At 41.7% G+C, this 18,409-nt stretch overlaps 1 protein-coding gene across 3 annotated transcripts in view; it reads left to right on the forward strand.

The window, feature by feature from the left end:
• The window catches only part of POLR1B (RNA polymerase I subunit B), a 31,002-nt gene that overhangs the window by 1,040 nt on the left and 11,553 nt on the right, over nucleotides 1-18,409 (forward strand). For 2 of the 3 annotated variants that reach the window (XM_039530871.1, XM_039530870.1), the window contains exons 2-8: nucleotides 2,035-2,202; nucleotides 5,402-5,548; nucleotides 7,255-7,387; nucleotides 8,826-8,962; nucleotides 12,150-12,373; nucleotides 14,289-14,460; nucleotides 18,018-18,189. In XM_039530871.1, the coding sequence (XP_039386805.1) occupies nucleotides 2,113-2,202; nucleotides 5,402-5,548; nucleotides 7,255-7,387; nucleotides 8,826-8,962; nucleotides 12,150-12,373; nucleotides 14,289-14,460; nucleotides 18,018-18,189 (1,075 nt within the window). In that variant the 5' untranslated portion in view covers nucleotides 2,035-2,112. Of the gene's footprint in view, nucleotides 1-2,034; nucleotides 2,203-5,401; nucleotides 5,549-7,254; nucleotides 7,388-8,825; nucleotides 8,963-12,149; nucleotides 12,374-14,288; nucleotides 14,461-18,017; nucleotides 18,190-18,409 lie in introns of those variants that run through there. The other variant, XM_039530872.1, reaches the window with a different exon arrangement.

The raw sequence follows: 18,409 nt of genomic DNA on the forward strand, positions 1-18,409 counted from the left end.
CGGTTAACGGGTTACAGATTGTTGTAATAAGCCATAAGTCCAGTTGTTTCTGTTCAGTCCATTTTTAGTGTCTAGCAGAGTTAGGACTTTAAGCTCCCACAGTCGTCCTTTGAAAACGTTGTGCAGGTTTTCTTTGAGGATGACAACTGAGAGGCCAGGTATAGAGTGATGGTTGTGAAAAGTCTTCACCCACAGGTGATGGGGAGTTGTTGTCTTTTGTCATTTTTCTGTGTAAGTTCATTTGAGAGCGTAGTGATTCTCATTTCACCTGAGAAAACCTGATTCAATATAGAAATAACCTCCCTTGACTGCACACCCCTAGTTGTCACCAACCATCCCAGGGGAGTGGACTAGATGACCTCTCAAGGTCCCTTCCAGTTTATTCATAGAATTCATAAAATATCAGGGTTGGAAGGGACCTCAGGAGGTATCTAGTCCAACCCCCTGCTCAAAGCAGGACCAATCCCCAGACAGATTTTTGCCCCAGATCCCTGAATGGCCTCCTCAAGGATTGAACTCACAACCCTGGGTTTAGCAGGCCAATCCTCAACTGTGATCCCACACTGGAACCCTTATGGGCTATCATCAAACAGTTACAATCCATACTCAGGTTGTATGGGGACCACATCCTGAAAGAAGTCTTTCCTGAACCTCCTCTTCTAAACTTCAACCAACCCCCCAACTCTTCAAGTTCATCAGAAGCAAGATCCACACAGACCAGAACACACTAGCTCAAAGTGGCACCAGATCCTGCCGGAACAACAGATGCAAAACCTGTGGACATACCTGCACTACCACAATGATCAACAACCCTCACAACACACCTTTCAAGAGCCATGATTCCTACACATACCTATCACAGTATGTGGTGTACCTCATCCAGTGCACTAAATGCCCCAATAATAAATATGTGGGTGAAACACAGAACTGACCCCCTGCAGGACCCTACCAAATATGCCCTCCCAGTTTGACAGTGGGCCATTTACTGCGCTTGCCCTTCCACAGTTGTCTAGGACCTCAGCTGTCCTCTATAAATGCTTGAATTGCTAACGGTTCTGAGATTGCTTCCACTAGTTCCTTAAACACTCTAGGATGAATTTCATCAGGCTCCGCTCGCTTGAATACATCTACCTTAGTTAAATATTCTTGAACCTGTTCTTTGGCTTGTATTCTTTGCTGTTAATTTGAATTGTGTTGAGTATCTGGCCACTTATCTTTTTTAATGAAGACTGAAGCAAATTAGGCATTAAACACTGTCTTCTCGATGCCATCAGCTATTAGTTCTCCTTCCCTGCTAAGTAAAAGACCTACACTTTGTCTTTCTTTTGCCCATAATGTATTTAAAGAACCTCTTTTTATTGCCTTTTATATCCTTTGCAAGGTGTAACTCTTTTTGTCTCTTAGCCTTTCTGATTTTGTCCCTACATACTTGTGCTGTTCTTTTGTACTTCTCCTTAGCAATTCATCCATGTTTCCGCTTTTTGTAGGATTCCTTTTTTGATTTTCAGGTCATTAAAGAGCTCCTGACGGAGACATATTGGCCTCTTACTATTCTTCCTATCTTTCATTCATATCAGAATAGTTGGCAGTTGTGCATTTAATATTGTCTCCTCCTTGAGAAATTGCCTCTTCTCCCGAATTCTTTTATCCCTTAGAGTTTCTTCCCATAAGACCTTACCTATCAGTTCCCTGTATTTGTTAAAGAGTGTTTCTTGAAATACGTTGTCCTTCTTCTGCTGCTCTCGCTCCTTCCTTGCCTTAGTATCATGAAATCTATCATGATCCCTTTCACCCAGATTGCTTTCCACCTTTAGATTCTCAACCAATTCCACCCTTTGGTCAGAATCAAGTTTAAAATGGCTGCCCCAGGTTACTTCCTCCTCTTTCTGAAACAATACCTTGACCCCAGTACATTCCAAGAACTTATTGGAAACGTATTTTGCCATATTACTTTTTCTGCTGATGTCTGGATAGATAGTCTCCTGTTACTGTTGTTTGTATATGTACACATACAGAGTTTCTTTTGGGTTTCAGGCTATTCCTGCTCTGGAGTTTGCTTTCAAAAATGAACGCATCACTCTGGCAGTTGTGGGCGCTGTCATCAATCCTCCTATGGTGCCAAAAGGGAGTATCTGTAAAGAGCTGAAAGTGTTCCCAGCAGAATGTAGAGGACGCAGAAGCACTTATCGTGGGAAACTGACCGTAAGTAGTAATGGTTAGAATAGTACTTTCAGGGAATGAAAACTACCCTTTTCCACGGTCTGGTATGTGCTATATTTGCTTATAAACCATTAGCTTGTAAATAAATACCTTTTCCGGATGTTCTACGGATCACCGGGAGTACTTGGAATGAAACATTTTGGGAACGATACTGTGGGGAACTGGGATGTTAGTAGAGGAGGTACATTCATGAGAAGATCTTTTACAAAACGGCTTACAAAATGGAAAAAGTTGGAGGACCATTGCCTTATGGCACCAGAAAGTCATGAGTATCAGCTTTGCAATGTCTGGCATTTGTTTCTACACCTGAAAACACCAGAGATACTGATCGCTATTAAAGAAATATTTGTATATGTCACCATTCAGGGCAACTGTACCCGTATTCCCCCTTCATTGTCCCTTGGGCATCCACCCTGGGCTATTGGCTCTTCACCCATCACCTCTCTTTGGCAGAGACCCATGTCACTCTCCCTCCTGACCCAGGTTTTTCCAGGCTGCACAGATGCTTGCCTACCCTGGTATGTCTCAGCAAGCCAGTCCACCTAAATAGGTCAGTGTCTGCACTTTGCTATGAACGGCGTAATCGCTGCTGTTATAAGTTACCACACAGGTCTTTGTAAGCAAGCACATTTAAGGTGAAAACATACTACAAATAATAAAAGAACCTATGAACACCCTGTGAGTAGTTCAGTCTTTCCTTTATACATCCTGGCCTCATGTAACAAGTGATCTGTGGATAGTTGCCCCCTTCTCAGGGTGTAGCTTCAAAAGACGGGGGTTTTGCAGAACCGGAGGTGGGGAATTTGTATTCACCTCCTCCCAGATATTTTCCAGGAAAAACACTTAACACTTCTTGTTTCAAAAGTCCATTATTGCCTGGCACAATGATCAGTATAGTCCTTTGAAACCCCAGGCCTCATTTGTCACATCTCCTCCCTCAAGAGGTAACATTCAGTCCCAGCCCACAATCATACATAACTCATTCATTTAATACACTTGAACCCGAAGATACTTAAATTTAATTGAGTAAGATTTTCCCAAAGATATTGTAACAAGTTGCTGTATCTGTCACAGTATATGTTTATCCATAGGTGTGTGTGGCTCTTTGCAGAGAGAATGAAATTTGCAATTTAGGTTGGGTGTGATACATAGGACATCTCAGACAAGGAGAAAGTGGGGAGACTTGCACGAGATAAGACTGAGTTTGTTTTTGTAGAGTGCATCGGCTTCCCTTTCTCTGGATTTTTTTTTTAATGACCGTTTAGGTTGCTGTGGTACTTTGGGCTATTGTTGGAGAAGAGTAATAATTGGAGATATACCAATCTCCTAGAACTGGAAGGGACCTTGAAAGGTTATCTAGCCCCCCCCTTCTTCTTAGCAGACCAATTTTTCTTTTGCCTCCTATCCCTAGTCCTCTCCCTGAACTGAACTCAACCAACCTTAGCAGGCCAATGCTCAAACCACTGAGCTATCCCTCCCCACGGCCCACTGTAGTACTCCCTAGAGAGCAGTGTCACACATCTCTCTCCCAGTTGCCATGTTGGAAAGAGCCCTGTGTGCTGAATGAGGAGAGCCATATTAGACCCTGAAACAACTTTCTTGCTTCTGCTCTCCCCCATTTCAGTTCCCAGGTGTATCAGAGATTGCTGACTTGAGAACATTCATGCACGGCAAAATTTGTATCTCATGAAAGACTGAAATCCCAGCTTTCAAATGGCACAAAATGTTAACTTTTAACTAATGGTTCATAAAATATTACTTACTAATATGATATCTGAATAGAAATTGAGGTGTGGGGGAATGTGGTTTTTAAAAGGTGACATCTTGCAACCTAGTAACATTTAGTGGACCAGGAAGAAATTCTGAGCAATAATTCAGGACCAGTGACCAAAAGAGAATCATTAGCTTCCTGTTTTTTGAATCTATAAGGTAGTTTAGGAACATCAGTTAACTACCCCTGACACTGCCGTTCTGAGGCGGGAGTAGATACTGTTCCTTTCTTACAGGTAGAGATGTTATGACTTGCCCAAAAATCCCTGAGTTCCTGGTTCCCAGTCCTTTGCTGAGACCACTAAACCATGCACTTTTCTAACACTTCGTGAGATCGTCTGTACTTTATAAACTCCTTGTGCTTAAGAAGATTGAGTGTCAGATAAACTTAAATTAATTTTTGACCCTGAACTATCTATATCAACAGAATAGATAAATCTAATAATTTTTGTCTTGTCTGGTTGCTCTAAATTCATTCCATCACCCCTGTGCTGAATTCCACTGTGATCATTGTTTTGATTTTCTCTGGTTTTGTAGCCTGTCTGAGTAGTTGCAGTTAGACAGATTTCCAGATGTGTGTATATTTAAGGGAAGAAAAGTGTTTATCTCTTCCCCTTACTGAAATCTGAGATTTTTTTCTCCAATTTATTGGTACGCTTTAGCTCCTCTTTGTTACAGGAACAGGAATTCCATTATGACTTCAGCAGCAGTAAGAGTCTTGAACAGGCAATCTGATTTTCCTGGGAGAGGGAGCCATGGCATTAATACAGAATAATTCTTCTTGGGTTTTTTTGTGAAACCATTGTGAAGTTTTACACAATTAACATTGCAGACAGATTAAAAATACCAGCACACCGATGCTCCGAAGTCTAGTATTCTGCCTCCTGCCAGGCTATAAACATTATAAACACGAATACTTACTTTGGGGGGTTGTAAATAACAGTGGGACCTACCTAAGTTATTATGTATTTTAATTCCACCATTGTAAGAGTTTTGTTCATCCTTGCATAACTTTTGTAATTTTGTTTAAACTTTGCAAAGAAAAACAACCCCAAAACCATAATCCTCACTTCATGCAGAGACAAAACATGGGAAATTTTTATTCACATTATAAATGAACAAAAATGGAATTATAAAGAAAGTCCCAACATAACCTGAGCTATAGTAGATGTGACCGTGCATCCACTATAATATATAATTTGTATGTCTTTATTCTTATAGTGTATATATAATGCATTATAACTAATTACTGTTTTCTTTGCAGACAGTATAACTTTTTTGCTATTTATGGTTTTGTATTGAACATCCAATGTTGTAATGTAGCTCATTTTCTAAAGACAGCGAGCTATATTTTATCATTATCTGTGTTATTTTAACTTTCCTAATAATTTGCTGTATTGTTTCTCTATAGGCTGACATCAGCTGGTCAGTGAATGGCATTCCTAAAGGGATTATTAAACAGTCCCTGGGATATGTTCCAATCATGGTGAAATCTAAGCTTTGCAATCTGCATAGTCTTCCTCCCAGAGCTCTGATTGAACACCATGAGGAAGAAGAGGTAACAGTGGATTTTGGTGGGGCAGGAATATCTTCTTTACCTTGTGGCAAGGGACGTGGGTTTTACATTAGCTTGAAGGATTTGGGCATATCTATTTAGAAGCACAATCTGTCATATTTTCTGAGTTTACACCATTTGTAAAGATTTTGTGTAGTTTCTCTTGGGTCATAAGTCTCAGCCCTCAAGCTGGCTTCAGGTTATTTGCCCTTTGGGATGCCTATAACCCTCCTCTTGAGAAGGAAGGTAAAAGCACATGGAGTACCTCAGGCTCATGCAGGCAGTGACCATTACTGGTACTAGATGTTACTTTCCACATGCGCAGCTGCCTCTGGAAGACTATCCTTCCCCTTCTCTGGAGGCACACAGGGCTGCTTCTGTTCTCGGGGTTAGAATTTAAGGCTTGAGTGCACTCTGCCCCCTAGCTGCCAGCTACCGCTAAGCAGTGGTTCTGGGGCCCCGGGCTGATGGTGAGACTCTTACAGAAGGGCTCTTTGGAGGTGATACATTTCCCCTTCATAGCCATAGATATTACTTCTCCATTACTGTCGGGTTCCCTTTTGCTGTTGCGGCTTTTTTATCTGCTCTGTGTGATAAATTGAATATGTGGATACAGAACCATATAGTGCTGCCATTTTTCATTAAAAGTGTAGTAATTTCTTTTCAGTTTACAATCAAAGTAAATAACCAAATGGATGAACAATTAGTCTGTTTTCAGTCACTGTAATCTACAATGATACCCTATTATTGCCAGGCCCAGAGCCACATATCCTGCATCTTTATAATTAACTTTGATTGCACAGTCATTGTAATTTGAACAAACATGTAAAGGTGAAGAGAATTTTCTCTGGAATTAATTTTTATATTGGATGTTAGCGTCACACACGCGCTAAATTGCAAAGCCATGCAATAAATGTGCATGTATCATGCATATTTGGCCACTTCTCCTTTACTTTGCACACCTGAGGCTTTGTCTGATATTTCAGATGGCTTCTAAGCTGCCATTTTTAAAAATCAGTTGGACACACAATCATGTTCTTTTCTCCAAATGTGGAATAGAGCTTTTCTTCCTCCCAGTTTGCTACCCAGAGACCTCATGTGGGGAAAGGGAGTATTCAGATCAGGGGAAAGTTTTAAATCCAATATTTTATATCCCTCAGAACAGGAATTTTACACTTGGAAAGGGGAGCGTCTTAGTAGCTAGTACTTGCTAGTAGCTCTGAAAGGGCCCAAGATATGGTATTTTAAAATTCTGATATTTCCATGTATACTAAAGTTGTTATAGGTCATTTTAGAGGTTTCTTTAACTTACTGTCTTGTCTTCTCATTTTCTCTGCAGCCTCTACAGTTGGACTTAGTGTAACTAGTGCATCTGGCTTTACAGGTGGACGAATACAAGAAATAGTCCCAATAATTATTTTAAACACCACTAAAATAGTTATTTTCGTAAAATACATGGAATATACAGAGCTTATAATAGTATGACAGGTTTATTGGCACTTGTTTGGGATGACCTCCGTAATGCACTCTTACCTGTTGTGTGAGTGATGCAGGCATCCCGAGCACATGTCAATACAACTTGCCATTTTACTGTCCAATAAGAGCTAATTTTGTCTCACTTCCACTTTGTTTCTTGTATAAAAGGTACTCTGTACTCAGATCTTTGAACTCTGGTGTATTAATTTTTAAAGCACTTTCTCTCTTGTCAGGAAATGGGAGGCTATTTTATAGTTAACGGTATAGAAAAAGTTATCAGAATGCTGATTATGCCTAGACGAAACTTTCCCATTGCAATGATAAGACCCAAATGGAAAAGCCGAGGCCCTGGTTACACAGAGTATGGTAAGTGTAGTGATTTTGTTAGGGGCATCACCTTAGTAAGACAGTTGCTTGAGAATAAACAAACTGTATTTAGTTATTGCTTTCTATTTTGTTCATGCAGTTGTGCTGTACATAAACATGGCAGCTTGCTCAGATGAGGGGAAATTCTATTCCTTGAAAAGGGAGAAGCCCTGTGCTGGAAAAAGCAATTCTTTTAACATTTGGATGAATTTTAGTGCTTGTGAAAATAAAAGGCTAATTACATTATATAAGGCATAAGCTAGGTTGATGGCTTTTGACTGTTGTAATCTGAACCATTGATATCGGGTGATACTGGGTTGTATTCTGTCTGATTGTGGGTGGTCCAGCTTACATTGTGAGCAGGGTGTAATGGAAGTGAACCTGAGAACATCAATCCAATGGACACAGAAGTCTGTTGGTGCTATAGGCAACACTGAATTTCCTTTCCCTGCACTAAGTTAAGGTAGTAAAGAGATTTATCCACAGTTAAAATAGAATCTGCACTACCGCCATCGTAAGGCTCAGTGTCATAATTGGTAATGGCTCTCCTTTGAATCCTGCCTGTTGTTTATATTAAAACTCACTATCAACGCGCCCTGTTTTTAATGAAAATCCTACCTGTCAGTGCATTGTGTTCTGCCTCATTAAAAATGCATTGTTTATATTTATTCACAGAACCGGTACATTTTTGACAATGAGCTTGAAGCTGCTTTGTAAGACGTACAAATACAGTCCTTGCCCCAATGACTGTATGATCTAGAAGGATGGTGGTGCAGGATCTGTAGTTTGTTTCCCTAAGATCAGTGTGTCTGAACTCTTCTGCCACGCTGCTACATCTAGTAATAAAAGAGTAGCTTAGTCACCACGGGCCCGATTCCCCACTGCCGTACACATCGTAGTGTCATGTACACTGTACAGTGAGTATAAAATGATACCAGATCACAACAGTCGCATTTTGCACCCACTTTGCACTAGTGTAAAAGGTCATGGCCTGATTCAGCACGTGCTTAATTTTAAGATTGTGAAGTCAGTGGGACTACTCATGCTGAAATACCTTGCAAATCAGACCTAAAGTAGTGGAAGGCAGTGGAGAATCAGGCCCTATTTTTGATTAATCCTTGATCTCTCTCTTGAGACTGCCAGCAAGAGGGCCAGCGTTGATGTGAATACCCATCCTGTAGGAACTGAAGTGAGACCTCTAATTCATTTCAAGCAGAATACTGAAAATCAGCCTGTGGTAATGACTTGCACTAGCTATCTACAAGTGTGATATACTGTCTCAGTACGATGCCTTTGAGCCATACAGTGTCCCCACCCCAGGAAATCTAAACTGTATCCAGAGCAATTAAATACAATGCTTGTTCTGTAGTCTCGATAGCATGCAGTCAGTAGTTTCTGTGTTGTACAAGTGAATCTTTGCTTATGTTTGTTTGGGCAGGTATATCGATGCACTGTGTTAGGGATGAGCACACTGCTATAAACATGAACCTTCACTATCTGGAAAATGGTACAGTGATGCTGAACTTCATTTTTCAGAAAGAGTTGTTCTTCCTCCCACTGGGATTTGCACTGAAGGTAAACCATAATCTACGCTTAGGTTTTTTGGTGAATGAAAGATTGATTGAAGAATTGCTGTGTAAAGTGTAGCAGCCTGTTTCTTGCTTGGAAAAATGACTTATTCAATAGTTAATTCCGCGTGAAGCATTTCATTAAATGGAACTTGTCATCTTGACTGTCAAGGATTGTAGTCCAAACCAGACCTGCCTGTGTCGGTAGTACAATATTCAGGGCTGAAGTATGAGAAGGTGTACACAGCTGAAGGGGAAATAAGGTTTTGTATGAATATTTCTTGGCTTTTTGCTATAAGACAGTGCTGATGAGACGTTTTTAAAAGGTAATGGTGGGGAGTTTCCATCTGAAGTCCAGGATAAAGCTGTTTTAAAACAAACAATAGTGCAGAATAAATCCTCAAGCGCAATATTGGCAGAATGTTTTTAGTCCGTATCCCAGTTATTGGCAGTATCGTTCAGTGAAAGACTTTGGGAGCACATGAATCTTAGTTCTAATCAGATAAGTCATGTCAGCCCAATTGAAAATCAAGCAAAATAGCATAGAAACAAAATGCTGCTTCTGTACAGAACTTTCCTGGATAAACAATGTTAGAAATGGTTTCAAAAATACCTTTTTTTCAAGTGATTGTGAAAGCACCAATGTGTTCAGTGTTGTATCGGCCACAAAGGAAGTCAGCCCTTTGCCCCATCAGGCTTAAAATATAAAGGCCCGATCCTGTAAACCTCAGTAGGTGTAATACTTATTACCATGACCTGTCCTGTTGCTCATCAGTCTTACAGAAGGGTCCTTGGAGCCTTTGGGATTTTGCTGTCTTTCAAGTCTTCCTTCCTGGTGGCTACCCTTGCTGCCAGGAGGATCTCAGAGGTACAGACACTGTGTTTGCTCATTTTCCTCCCTAGGTCACAGAGACATTTGGGGAAGAGGAGGCTACACATGTTGAGTTTGAGAGCTGCTAGTTGTTACGTAGACAGGACCAATTTCTTAGGAAATCTTATGGTGGTGAACTTTGGACAAAAAGTCCAAAGGCCCTGTCGTCCTGTCTCAAAGGCGTTTCGAATGAAGTAGACTGTGCATCCAAACCTGATTTCACCTACAGGACAGGGATGCTGATGCTTGAGCACGTAATTCTGTGGGATTGCAACAGCGCAAGATACCCCTACTCAGCAGCAGCTAATCCATTCATTCTGTGCTGCTAGTCAAATAACTCTGTGTAACTCTAGTGTTGTTTTGAAGTGTGGTCGCTCTCCCTTGAGCTGGGCTAACTCCAGTGTGCTAACTCGTGCAGTGAAGACAAGCCCAGTGTCTCTGTGGAGGCAATGAGTGTATTTAGAGCGCATGAGTTACAGAAGGCAAGCAACCATTGGATGATGAACTTTCATAAAAGCTCATAACTACAGAATACAATTTAGTAAGCACTGTGCATGAATTTTGCTAAGCAGGGCAGTGAAAGTTTTCAAAATAGCTGTCTCTAGACAGAGTAGAATGATTTACTGTACCTATTTAAAGCACAATGTAACTCCTCACTTAATGTTGTAGTTTTGTTCCTGAAAAATGCAACTTTAAGTGAAACAATATTAAACAAATCCGATTTTCCCGTAAGATGTAATGTAAATGCGGGGGGTTAGGTTCCAAGGACATTTTTTTAGGGGGCAGACAAAAGGCATTATACTGTATACTGTACTGTGGTTGGGAAGTGCTTCTGGCTTACCCCACACAGGCACAGCCCACTGCAGGCAAGGATGCTAGGAAGCACCTTCGCAGCAGCAGCTTCCCTGGAGAAGAACAGGCGCCAACTTTGCTGGGGATGCTCCAGGCCCACCTCTTCCCACCCCCCACTCCACCTCCTCTCCGGAGCATGCCGCATCCCCGCTCCTCTCCCTCCCCCCGAAAGTCCTAAGTGCTGCCAAACAGCTGTTTGGCGGTGGGGGAAGCACTGGGAGGGAGGGGGAGGAGGCGGAGAAGTAGTTGTGCAATGCTCCCTTGTAAAGTCGCTGCTCTTCCAGAGAATCTTACAAGCAGTGGGCAGAGCAGGCAGCACGAAAAGGGAGCATTGCACAACTTTAAAGGAGCCTGTTCCCTCATAGAGCAGCGACGTAACTTTGAAACAGTGTTAAGCGGGGGGAGGTTAAGTGGGGAGTTACTGTAATAGTAAAGATTTGGCTTCAGTTAACTATTTTCATCTTTCTTTTCCTGAAAAGAAAGCACGTTCTCCTGGTAATAGTGCCAGATTGCTTTTGTAATCTAGCTGATGTATTTGATTTAACAACCCACCGGGATGTGTCCATTGTCAGACAACCTGCACATGCTTTGTTGAAATGGCAGCTTAGTTTGACAGATTACATTTCTTCACAGGCTTTGTCTTTGTTTTCATAAACAAGTGAAAGTTATTTCTGATTTTCCTAGTTATAAACCCCCCGTCTGTGTGAGCTGTGTTGTTTAAATAGAATCACCACTGAGTTGAGTGTTGGATTTAAAGCGAGGGGTTGCAGCTGGACTCAGGCTATGTCCACCCTACAGCAGCCCAGCGATGGGGCTGCATCTGTGCTGCTACAGCACCATACTGTAGCTGCTTCCTGCAGCGATGGAAGGGCTTTTTCCATCCGTGTAGTTAAAGCACCTCTCGCGATGGATGAATTCTTCCGTTGATCTAGCTGCGTCTCTTCAGGGACTAGGCCAATCTAACTGCGTTGCACAGGGCATGAGGTTTTTCACAGCCCTGTGCAACATAGCTACATCAATCTAATTTTTAAGCCATCCATTCGATTATAAAAACCTCTTGTTTTCAATTTTCTCAAATGTCAATAATTAGTGATTTGAGACAAATTGTAAATTACATTTATATTGTAAGCAAGGTCAGTGTCTATAAATATAAAAAATCTTATTTAAATGAAGAAAAACTAAATTAATTTTGATTCATCATTGTCTGTATTAACCCAGCTTTTGCTTTTCCAGGGGCTTCGTTGGGGAATTTGTGATGCTCATCAGGTTGTGTATACCCAGGGTCTTTCTCCACAGCTAATTGAACCTCAGAAAACTGTTTATCTTAGGGCAAGGGTATTAGAAGGATAGAAGAGCATAAGCTGGCATTAGTGGCTGGAGTGACCTGGCCTCATTCTATAATTTAATTAGACGTGATTTATTACTCCTCGTTTTTCTTTGTTCTCTGATCTGGTGCCTTTCTTTCCTCCAGGCATTAGTTGGTTTCTCAGATTACCAGATTTTTCAGGAGTTGATCAAAGGAAGAGAAGACAACTCCTTCTATAAGAACTGCATCTCTCAGATGCTGAGAATGGTAATGGAGGAGGGCTGTGCCACGCAAAAGCAGGTCCTTAACTACATTGGGAAATGCTTCCGAGTGAAACTCAACCTTCCTGAGTGGTACCCAAATGAACAAGCTGCAGAATTCCTTCTGGAGTACGTATTCATGTAGCAATATATATATAAATGATTGAACTACAGATGTAGTCACATTTCACTGTCTGACCTTAAGGACAAAAATTTAGAGAGACATTCACACACACACACACACACACACACACACACCCACACCCACACACACACACACACACACACACACACACACACACACACACACACACACACACACACACACCCACCCACCCACCCACCCACCAAATAACATTATGGGGCCAGTTTTCAGACAGCTTCTGGAAACGTTGCATTTACCTTAATCTGTCTGCAAACGCACATCCACCAGGTATGTGAGCATGATGTCAGAGAATGGCTGCAGACTCAGTCCTTCATGCATTTTGCCATATGGCTTTATATAGTGGGTTTTATAAGAGATCTAAATATCCTCAATACTGAGAGAGAGATGTTAGGAAATTGAATAGTGAGCTCAGCCTTAACTCTGAATCTACTGTACCACAGCCTGCTTGGCATTTAACCTGTTGTTTGAAGTCCTTTGCAGCACTTGAGCACAACAGGATGAGATGAAGTTTTTAAAAAAAAAATTTTGTTTATATATATTAGGTAGAGAAAAAGAATAACACTTGTGGAATACATAATAACATACTGCATTTCCATTCTTCTTTTTTTTTTTTTTTTTTTTTTTAGGGAGGAGGAAGGAAAGAGGGGATAGGGGTGGTTGATGGGTGTTTTGGTTTGAGTTGAGGGCTTCTTTGCTTCTAGGCCTTGATTGGAAGGCTCCAGAGTCCTTGAGATACCTGTAGTTGAGTTAGTCATGGTGTAGTGCAGCAGAAGAGAGCTCCTGCCAGCCTACTGGTTAGAAAAAGTTAAAAAAAATGTAGAGTCAGAGTCATCTGGAAGGGAAGAAGAAAGGAGGATGAATCATCATTGATGATCAGAAGAGATGATTTTCTTTTCTTAAACTCTCTCTTTTTTTTTCAAATCTCGTGGGGCTGTTCAAATCGGAAACATGCAATCTGGAAAGGGCTGAAGGTTGAGGAGAGCTGAGTGAGAGCTGAGAGAGGAGGAAGGCAGCACTAGGGGACCTCTGACCTTGTGACCTGAATTCTGTTTTCTGTCTTTTTGTCTTGTCACTGTTAGTATTCAGACAGATAAAATGAGTGCTCTGGCTGATGATGATAGGATTGATTGTTTGGGATGTTTTTGAGCAGTAAGTTTTAGTTTTTTAGTTTTTTTTTTTCTTTTTTTTTTTTTTTTTTTTTTTATTTTAGGGTGAGATAATATCTTTTATTGAACCAGCTTCCGTTGGTGGAAGGGACAAGTTAGAAAGCTGTGTCCCTTCCACCAGCAGAAGTTGATCCAGTAACAGATATAACCTTGTCTCTCTCCTATCCTGGGACCAGCATGGCTACGGTAACACTGAAAACATTTATTCTGAGTGCATTTTATGTTACTGTTTCTCAATGGAGCAGAGTTAATGATGCACATATATGATTGCACCACATTTTATGTGAAATCTGTGTACGAAATTTAGCCTTCGTGTGGACCTGTCTCAAAATACTCCATGGCAACATGAATAATTTTCAGTCAATGTGGTGCTTAAAAAGGTGTAGAATTAACATTCCAGGAGTCTCTCTTCATCCAAATAACAGGCACAGTACTGGTAGCAGCAGTGCGGGCTCACCTGCTGATGTGCCTCAGTCGTGTTCTGGCAGATTGCATCTCTAAGGATGATGAGAGGGAAGTCTCTAAATCCTTTCAGTCCATGGTCTTCACTGAAATTTCTGAAAACCCCCCAGACGTGTGGGGAAAACTGTTACGCAGCTCAACTTCTGAGTTAGCGAATAAGAGTTTGGTCAAGGGCTGTTCAGCCCGGAGCTTGGAACATAGATCCTGTTAGAGATGGAGTTAATTGGCCCCTTTCTTCCTATTCCTACAGTCAGTGCATCTGTGTACACTTGAAAACCAAAACTGAGAAGTTCTACTTGCTTTGTCTGATGACCCGGAAGCTGTTTGCGTTTGCCAAAGAAGAGTGCCTGGAGGAGAATCCAGACAGCCTTATGAACCAGGAGGTGCTTACCCCAGGGCAGCTTTACCTCATGTTCTTAAAGGTAATGCCTTAAAGTGTTCAAAGCTGTGAGTGGCAGGAGAACCTCTAGATACATAGAAAACAGAGCAAATCTGTATCCAGAATGGGATATTTGAATGACTCGTATAAGAGGAGCTTGTGAGGAGGCAGCTGGACTCTGGTGAATCATGCTGAGGGCTGAGATTCAAGAGATCTAGGTGTTTCCAACTCTGCCCCTGGTTTGCTGTGTGACCTTGGATATGTCCCTTAACCTTTCTGTGCCTGTTAGCTTGTCTGTGAAATAGGGATGATGCTCTTTGCCCATCCTTGTTTGTTAGAGCACTATAACACCTACAGCGAGAGCCAAGTATTCTCCACTAACACACCACACACAGGATTCTCACTCCTGAATTCGCATCACAGCTTCCCAGCATAAAGCTGGCACCACTCCCTCAGTCAACACCTGTGCTGAATGCTGCCGGCAGACAGCAGTGTTACCCACAGGCCTGCACTCTAAGGATTTCACTTTTGAGTCACTTCAGGCCAACCTCGTGTCAGTTGTAGGACTGCAGGTATGTCCTTCATTTCCCAAGTGTTCAAGGAGACATCTGTAGGCAGATTTCAAACCCACGTACATCACGGGACACTCAGGCAGCAATGATGTTGGATATGACCATTTGTACAGGACATCTTTCTACCACAAGTCCACATGCCTGCTTCGTCCTTCTTCAAAACCATCTCTAGAAAGGAAAGCTCAGAAACCCCTAAGTATGCTAAGATGCATGGAGGCACCAGGCATCATAGGACACTGAGTAGGATGTGCTGAGTTAAGTGCTTTGAGGTGGAGTAGCTAAGAGTGTATTTGGCTGCATCGATACAGTGGAGCTGTTCTAATGCACCAAAGATAACAAGGAGAAGTTTGCATCAGGGCTGCAGTAAAGTGCACCGAATGATTGGAGAGCAAATGGCCCCAAACTGCTGCCAGTTCTGGAAAGCAAGCACCAAAGGGTGCCGTGATGTCTGAACATGTTGGGAGAGTGCTGAGATACTGTTTGAATCAAGTGACCAAAGCACCAGTGGATGGTGTGTTGGGACAGGAGTGTCAGGACACCAGATCCAAGACACACACACAAAATTATTTTTTTTTTAGTTACATTGGCCAGGAAGGTTAGAAATATCAAAAGGGATCTACTTTGGGCTGATCTGTAGGGAACACCTTCCCCGGACTAGCTAAGGAAGGAACGGGCTTGGAATGCATGGGCAGCAATACAAGAGTGAGTGTTGTGGCATAGGACACCCATTGCGGGCTGTGGTGGGAGTTCTGCGGGCTTCGTGCTCGGGGACACTGACCCAGGAGTGAGAATCCTGTGTGAGGAAGTCTATAGAGAAGCAGAATTAGAGGTAGATAATTTGTTCCTACTGAGGAAACGGCCTCAATACAGTAGTAGTGAAGCATCAGGAAGAACTTTTTGTTCAACTGCCCCATGCTCTTTTTTTCCGTTATAGAGGAAGCTACTCACATCCCCTCTGTTTAGATTGACTAACACTTTGCTTTATGGAAGATTCTTATAACCTTTTTGGAGAAACTGATACCGTCATTGTTTGCAGCATCAGGCCTCTCCTCTCTTCCTTGTGCATTCTCGTGGCAATCCCATCCATTCCCTTGTCTCAGATGTCCTTCATGTCTTGCAGCTCCAGGGTGATCTTCTGTCCCTTATCTCCCCCCGCACTAGATCTTGTGAAGACTTGCTCTTTAATGTTACTTTCCCTTGCTTTATCCACCTGTGTGCTGCTCCTCTCCCCTTCTCTTCTCTGGTTTTCCTGCTTCTCACTTCTCCAACAACTGTCCAAAATACTACTACTGAAGTCATCTCCTCAAGGCTCCTCCTTGAATCACTGTTGGTTTACTGTGGAAAATTAAAGCTCGTTGTTCCTACCTTCAAGCCCCAACCTAATGTCCACAACTACGTCTCTGCTTTAATTTCTCCCTACTCCCCCTTGTGCTGCCCATCGGACGCCCCGGCCCTTGTCATACTATTCCTTCCATCCTTCATTCTGCTTTTTGCAGTTTGTTTTGTTGTCTCTTCACCTGGAATACTTATCTCCTTATTTTCTGCTGCCTTTTCACCAATAATTATTGGTTTAGGCCTCTTTTTGTCCTGTCTGTTTTAGACTGTAAGCTCTTTAGAACAGATGGGTCTTACTATGCTTTGTAAAGTACCACATACTTCTATGGAGCTATGTGAGTAATCTATTAATAATAATAAAACAAAATAATGTCTTGCCCATTTCTGGGCCTTTGATCATTGTAACATGGATGTATTCCTGTTCTAAACGTTCAGTGTAGCTCTATAAAAATGTCACTAAAGCATTTATAATCCACAGTAAGAGCATGCAAGCCCAACATATCCCCGTCTGTGCTGTCAGACTCCGTGGGTAGCCCATGCATATAACTAACTCTTTAGAGCATGTCTATTGATTGGCCATATCTTTAACATCTGCTTTTAGCATAGTTTTTTAATAGAAGTTTGTGTTTGGAAGAACAAAACTCCCCAGCTACTGCAGTGGCTTGTGCCTTTGGAATTGAAGAAAAAAATCTAAATCCCAGGTGTTTAAAGGCTTATGATGTGTTCTGTTGAAGGAAGTCCCACCTGCACTCCAGCGAGTGGAAACGCTGGGGATTGAGGTGGGCTGTCTGTGGTCAGACGGAATAGCTGGCCCTGAACCAATAAACCGGGCTTTCCTAGCGGGCTGCAGCCCTGCTCTGGCACACCTGTGGAGGAGCCAACCACCCCTTCCAGGCGTGTTTGAATGATAACATATGATGCCTTTACCTTGAATTAGCTTGGCTGTATGCAGTGGATTTCTTTTAATAAAGAGTTGGAAGCAGTGGCAAATACCTTACTCTTCCCTGTTATCAGAATAGTGAACATCTGAGCTCATTCAAGTACCAAAATTACAACCCAAATGACCCTCCAAAAACAATCATCTAAAATGTTTATCACGTTGTCTGAGAAGCATCTCTCTTGGTGAGATATATAGCAGTTTCTAAAAACTTGAGCTTCAAAGTCAAATTATTCCTTTTTTGTAAGGCAGCTCAACCCTTCGCTGGTTGTCACTTCATCAGCATGTTCAATGTCCAGTGAACCAAAAGGTCAAACGTACTTGCAACAATTATGACACATTTCAGGAGATGTTGAATTGTTGCAGAATAATACACTTACGCTGCATATTGCATTAATGATCCACTTCACTTGTTATGGGTTTCTCCACATACTTAAGAAATTCATACCTATAGCTGATAAATCAGGAGATGATTGCAAAACTGGTGGATTGTGCCCTGCATTTCACTGACAGTGTGCCTTTCAGTGTTGAAATGGTATCATTAACATAATTCGGGGGAGGTGGGGATTAATCTAGAATGATAGAAATTAACAATGGGTAGTCTTATCTAATCATCAAAAGATCATCTAGTTCAGTCTTCTGTCAATGTGGGAGGGTCTGGACAGTATATTAATCAGTAACATCACATGCTTCAGACACAGGGCTGTTTCATGTTTTTACTTTCCTAGTATAACACGTCTCATTTTTAAACCTTAGGAGAGGATGGAAGCTTGGTTGCTTTCTGTTAAAGTAGCCTTGGACAAAAGATCTCAGAAGACCAATATAACCATCAATTCAGAAAATATGATGAAGCTATTCAGCATGGGAATTGATGTTACAAGGCCATTTGAATATCTCCTTGCTACTGGTAACCTGCGCTCTAAAACGGGTAAATTTTATCTTGAACCTCATTCCACTCCTGTGAAACAATTTTAGCTCTTCACAGAGAGGTGCTGATGGAAATACATTTTTTTCAAGCCTCTTCTCTTAAAGTATCATTTTGTCTACTGAATATTTGCTCAAGTTGAATTCATGAAGCTCATTATGAACGAGAAGCTTTTTGACAAAAGGATTAGATTTTTCCTCAGACTTGGATCATATGTATATTA

Source organism: Mauremys reevesii, linkage group 3, assembly GCF_016161935.1.
Source record: "Mauremys reevesii isolate NIE-2019 linkage group 3, ASM1616193v1, whole genome shotgun sequence".
In the NCBI taxonomy this organism is placed as follows: Eukaryota; Metazoa; Chordata; order Testudines; family Geoemydidae; genus Mauremys; species Mauremys reevesii.